Consider the following 6,589-nt stretch of genomic DNA (forward strand, 5'->3'; position numbering starts at 1 on the left):
TCAGTTACGGTAATTTTACTAGAAGCCTCATCTTCAGATGTAACTGATTACATCCCAAGCTTAAGTCTGAGTAGCTAGAGCCGCTGTCTGCATCAACAGCCTGAAAATGCTCCTTTCAGAACTGACACCATTACTGATGTAGAGCATAAGGTAAGATCAAAACTGGCTAGTCTCAACACCAGCGCTTCCCTTCAGCGCGTTACAGAACAAGCCTTGCCAACCTTCTGTAACTCGGGCCCCAGGGAAGCGTGCGCAAAGCCGCTGTCCCTGGAAGGGCTTTGATCCATGCTTCACAGCACACCAGAAGTCACTGTCAACAAGAATTACACTCACCTGGTAGGGAACCACCCTCAGCATGAAGGTAGTTTTCATCAGGGAAATGGCATTTGTTGTGTGAGGCTTACGCTTTTTGCTGTAGGTGTGCTGGCTCCAGCCATTTCTCCAAACACAGGGAAACTTGGCTGCAGAATCTGCAGAAGGGCAGGGGGGACTGTGTACATATTCTCCCTGCTAAAAAAAAATTGCACCAGCACCTGTATGAGTAGTACAGCTTCAGACAGCTGAGGATGTCATTGAGGAACTGGTACCGCCAACTTCTGATCTCCTCTTCTCTAGATGTCCAGCTCTGGGAGTGCTGACAAAGGTGGTGGTCTCCCAGGTTCTCATCCTCTCTCAGATACAAGGAGAACTGTGTGATCTGTATGAAATCTTACCTATTATTACTAGATCCCAGATACCTTCCAGCACTGTGGGACTATCACAGAATCACTAGGTTGGAAAGGACCTTCAAGATCATCAAGTCCAACCATTAATCCAGCGCCACCATGTCCCCTAAACCATGTCCCGAAGTGCCAAATCCACATGTTTTTTTGAACACAGATGTTCCAGTGTTTGGTCCTGCACCACCAATAAACATTAGTTCCACAGAGTCTGAACATTACATGTGCTGGGAGAAATTTTTAGCAAGTGTTTGATAGGTTCTTACTGTGAAAGAAACAGGACAGCGATTCCATGCTCACCACCCTTGCATTCACTTTGTAAAGTAAAATTCAGATTATCAAGGTGTTGGCCAGAATAGCAGTTCTCCCCTTATTGACAGGATCAGGCTGATCCCATTTCAAGTTTTCAGCATCTTGTTCAGTGCCACTAGAGCAGATGACCATCAGGCCTCTGGAAAAACCTCCCATTTTCTTCCACTGGACCACAGCTTTCAGTAAGTTCTTTAATTAATAGTTTTACAGGCAGAAAAGACACGACTTTGTTTTATCTTCTTCCATTTGAGGAACACTGCACTTTTTTCTGTTCAGAATATGTATAAACAATTGTTCTTTAGTGTTTCTGCCGCTTTAGCTTTTTTCTGTTCTTGTTACGGTGTTGTATCACTGCTCCATTACCATTAATACTCACAAGCTGACATTTGTACAAATGCATTTTTATTGTTTTAACAGAACCAAAGAAAGGTTGAAAACATTAGACTATACAATACATTTTGGTTTATAAACAAAGTTTTATAGTGGTAAAACATTTCTAAGTGACATTCATGGTCTTTTTCAAATTTCTGCTGCATTTCAGGTCTGAAGACCAATAGTGTTCAAAAAAAGCAGTAATTGCATATGGTGGACAAGTATCTTTGCTTCTACAAAACAGTTCAAGAACTTATAGCAAACATTCATATATCAAAGGCAACCATGATTCATAACTTTCCTGCAAACATTCCTCAATAAACAGAAAGTGATCTTTGGCATAAACAATTATGTATTAAAGGCATTAGTAATATTGCATTAATATCAGTCAAGCAACTAAACAGTGATGCTAAAAAAAAAGTCTCAGAGAAGCCTGAATCGGGGGGAAGAAATAGGAGGAGCATGGAAAAGTAATACAGGAAGACTTTTTAGAAAATCCTTTAAAAATAACCCCTACCTATTCAGTGTTATTTACTATTAAATAGAAATTACTACATTACAGTTATGTTTAAGATCTGGTATAAACCAACCAAATGCAAGACAGTCAGGTTAAGGCTCTGGCACCCCTTCCTTCCCCTTCCTGCTGCAGGTAGTTGCAGGAAGAGAACACTGAGGAAAGATCCGAAGTACCACGTGTTCCGCAATACCCAGACACAAGGAGTGAATCCAAGACGGACGCATGCTTTCCCTTGCTAAGGTCAGTTTGAGGCAGATGTATTATCATCAGTTTAACTTCCCTTTTTAGATAACAGTGCAATGAAGGGGCGGGGGGGAAGGGAGAAAGCCCAACTGTAGAATAACTGTTGCAGACACGTAAAGGACAGCTGACTGTATTGGGTCTCTTCCAGCTGTTAAGACTGAGCAGTTTTTCCACGCGGGAACTTCTGTCAAAGGCGGTTTGATCATGCAACAATTTTCAGCCAATTCAGAGGGCATCATGAGGCACCAGTGCTGATCTGGGCGGAAATCTGCAAGTGTTGCTTGCAAACATACAGAGACTCATTTCTAAAACGGTAATTCTCCTTTCTGTGAAATGCCAAAAGAGACTATGGAGCAATTAAATGAATGCATATAGCTATTTATATACAAAGGCATATTCAATTATGGAAGGGTAAAAATATCCCAATTCTATTTTACTAATAAAGTGGGGGTATTTTGTGGGGTTTTATTGTTGTGGTTTTACTTGGGTTTTTTTTAAAAATACAGTAACACTTTGTTCACTATTACTAGAACTTGAACGAAGATTTTTAAGCCTCCAAAATCCAAATGTCAAAAAATATCCTTGTGTGTTTAGCATTAGGAACCACCATTTGCTGGTAGCCGTCAGACTACCTAAAAAGGCTTTCATGTCCCTGCCATGCTTGTGTTTCCAAAAGCTATGCATTGTTGGAAACAAGGGCAGTGAGGCAAAATGTCTTTTTCAATTGAGTATCTTTATCTTTTAATTTCCATCTTGAGTGGCTGGAATAACATTAGATGGAGGGAAGAGGAAAAAGAATAATCACATGTGCTCATTTGGTTTTCAAAAGGAAAAAGCCAGCACGTGGCATTTTCTGGTCCTGGACATGCAGCTAGCTTAAGAGAATCAGAATTTTTCAGCTCAATACATCACTGAATTGAGCAAGAAGGAAAGAGTTCCATGATTTATGGTCTCCAGCCATAAGGCCCAAGCTGTTAACAGTGTGCCACTAACATCCACTGCAAAGCATCTCAGTACAGTACAAGAGTTCTGGAATGCCTACCTACAGGGTGACAGGAAGGTGACAAAGACGGCTCCAGTTTTTGTTAAAATACTCTTGCCAGGTAAAAATCAAAAGCAAAAAAAAAAAAATCATTTCAGACATGGAATTTTAATCTTCAATTTACAACTGTTCTGCTGCCTTCATCCCCTTAATTAAAAACTCCACACCTTCCATCATTTCTGCATGGTTTAAGAACAGCCAGCTAAAATCCTATTGAAGAGCTGAATGTTTCTATATCAATGATTATCCCTAAAAACCTGCCAAGTAACCAATAGTGTCCTAGACTCTCAACACAAGCTTAAAGTGAGGTCCATGTTTTATATCATCACATGGAAACTACTGGAATACACAGTGCATAAATGAAATGTGCTTCTGCAAGTACAGAATTCATGAAAAGAATCTTCAAAAGAAAAAAAAATAAAGGCTAAGAACTGTCTACTGTCGGAAGCAATTTTGAGGTGTTCGACATCAAATGCAATCCGAAGACATTTGAAATGCATTCTCTTAGAATTCATACCCTTAGAATGGGGCATTAGCATAAGCTAATCTTAAGCTCACGTATACAGCACCTTTTGCTGTTAATATATCTCTTCTGTTTCCGAAAAAAGGCATTTTATGTTACAGAAAACAATACTTATGCGGCAAGTGTTTACTGATACCACGGGGTCTTTCTGACCCAGCGAAGAGTGAATCCAGCATCTGTTCTTATCTTAATGGATGCTGCTTCAGCTTCTCTCACAGTTTCCTTCACAGACTGCATGAGATTCTGGGCATTATGAACCAACATCTCAGTTGCCTGTCAAGAAAATTAAACATTTCCCATGTATACTCCGCATTCAGGACAGTGGCACAGAAACCCATCATGCACAAGGACTCCCAGTGCAAGCATGAAGTCAACTGCTGACTTAACTATGATGAAAACGACTAGCCTCTGGAAGCTAGCAAGCGTTGTCCCGACTCGCAAGGCTTTCCCGTTTCTCGCTCTACGTGTGTGCAAAGCCCGAGTAAAAGCTTAGTGCCTCAGAGTGGAATAAGCTCTCGCAGAAGCCAGAGCGGCAGGGTTTCAGCTGACACACGCACTGGGAAGCCGACGGAACTGCGGGACAAGCTCCCAAGGCGGTGTCGCAGCGTCACTGCTCTCACCGCGAACCACCAGAGAGCGCTACGCCCCCGCCCACGTCACGCCCGCCGGCCCGCGGACGCACGTTCTTGCCTCAGGTCGCTTCTGGCTATGCGCTCACGGAGATGACGAAGTTCTTCACATAAAAACCTAAACCGGAGTCGCTTTTTGCCTCGGGAGGGATTGACGTTCCTCTATTAAACTGTCGCTTATTGACACTACACTGAAGCCATCTTCACTAACCGGCTGACTTCCCAGAACGCATCTGGTACTGTGTGTTGTGTATTTTTCCCCATAAAACTGATCAGCAGTTCCACGCTACTATCGATTTTTTACACCTCTTACCTGTTCTGACTCTTCATCGCTGATATTAGTCCTGCCCAGCATGGTCGCTTTGACAGTGGAAAGAATTTTGAGTTGTGTACTGATGGTCGGGATTCGCTCGCAGACCTAAGGAATGGGGATTAAAAAAACACATTGTGAACTGGACCAGTACATTATCTATGATTTATTCGGATGAATTCTTTGATTTTGTTTTACTATTAGATAAGGAATAAGCATAGGAGGAATCTTGTAACCCTCAAGACTGACAAATATATTGGTAGGATACTTTAATCTATTTTCCTTGCTTGCTTTGGGAATTTTTGGCATGGAGCCCACAGTTTTCCCTTCCTCCAGATATTCCTTAAGGGTCTGCTTGGTTAGGAATGGGATGATGTATATTTAGCTGAGACTGAAAAAACTAAGGAGCATTATATTTCCGCTATTATTCTTTGATACCAAGGAATGAGTAGATGAAATACGAAGCAATACAGGCTTAGGACAGACCAGTGTTCATAGCACAGTATGCTGCAATACTTCTTTGAACACTAGCATCTTCCACTCACCTGTAAACAAATCCTGACTTGACAGAACATATATGACCATGTGATCTAAAAACGGACGTAGAACTTGACAAAACTTTACAAGGCAAGGAAAGATACACACGATTTACTACCACAACTCCTGTGCTCGCTCACACTAAGAGAGGAACTAAGAGGGGCATGGGAGGAGTATGAGGCATTTACAAGCTAACTCATTACCTGCAAGAGGTTTGTTCTAATGCGCTTGTCAGTGCACTGCTTTGCCACCTCTTTGGCCAACCGAGTGACTTCATCAGATGCCTTAGCAATATCCTTTGCACACTGAATAAGGGCACGCTTGTTTCCACTACCTCCTCTCACCAGGCGTGACATCTCTGCCATTAGCAGCGCCATTCGTTTAGCAGCAGCAATGATGTCATTACCCTGAAGAGAACAACATGAGTTAGTGTTCATGCCAGGACAGAAGCTTCACAGAAGTCAGGACTGAACAGCAGTTTACATTTTGGTAGCAGCCCTTTCAAGAAGTTAAGAATGGAAGAACCATTTGTGAACACAGAAGAGGTCTCTTCAAGGAACAGGGAAGATCTGTCCTAATTATGTTTCTGACATTTTTCTTCCTAACACTTGGGGGAAAAAGCTTACTTCAAAACTGGAAAAGAATTGGTAAAGAAAAGTGTTAGTTTGTCCATGGAACGAGAGGTACTGCTCTGCTGACTAGCTTTTAAGATAAAGCATGTTATTAGCATGTGAAATTCCAGGTTTCCCAAAGAAAGGCTTTTTTTTTTTTTTATTAAAAAAACTGTGCTAAGTAGCTTGTTAAACCAAATAGCACTAAGTTAAATAGTGTAATCATAACAGTTGAGTATAAAATTTTCAGTGGCATCTGAAACTGAAGTTAAAGCGTCAGTTATGCTGCTATAATGCTAAAGGATAAATGGAAGAGAATGTGACATACAAAACTTCTGTCACTGGTAATGTGGAAGTGAGATGCAACTCTTACTCTTTTGTTATTACTTCAAAATAAATCTTCCTTTTTGACAAGATCTCTCCCTTTAAAATAAAGCTTTAGGAGAGAAGAACTTGATAGTTCAAAAGATAAATCTAGTGATATTTCTTACATTAAAGTCCGTATTTCTTGTATTAAGTACATCAAAATTCCAGTCACAGAAATACTTCTGAGAAATATTTGAAACACATGAATTAAGTATGACCAAGGCAAAACCACTTTTTATACACTGTTCCAGAGAGAAACCTAGTGCAAGAAAAAGCAGACCTAGATCTATTGTTCTTAGTCTGTTAGTATAAAGTTAAGACAGAAGTGAACTACCTCGTGCCATGAAGCATTCCTATTGTGTGGATGAAATATTAGCAGAGTGAGTTTAACTATTAGCACACTCTTTC

At 40.9% G+C, this 6,589-nt stretch overlaps 1 protein-coding gene across 1 annotated transcript in view; it reads right to left on the reverse strand.

The window, feature by feature from the left end:
- Positions 1-3,265: 3,265 nt before the first annotated feature.
- VCL (vinculin) overlaps positions 3,266-6,589 on the reverse strand; it is a gene marked incomplete at its 5' end in the record, with an annotated part of 60,497 nt that continues 57,173 nt past the window's right edge. Inside the window, 3 exons of the mRNA XM_010286706.1 lie at positions 3,266-4,001; positions 4,671-4,775; positions 5,408-5,611. Of these exons, the coding sequence (XP_010285008.1) occupies positions 3,855-4,001; positions 4,671-4,775; positions 5,408-5,611 (456 nt within the window). The remainder of the gene's footprint in view (positions 4,002-4,670; positions 4,776-5,407; positions 5,612-6,589) is intronic.

Source organism: Phaethon lepturus, unplaced genomic scaffold (assembly GCF_000687285.1).
Source record: "Phaethon lepturus isolate BGI_N335 unplaced genomic scaffold, ASM68728v1 scaffold4315, whole genome shotgun sequence".
NCBI lineage: Eukaryota > Metazoa > Chordata > Aves > Phaethontiformes > Phaethontidae > Phaethon > Phaethon lepturus.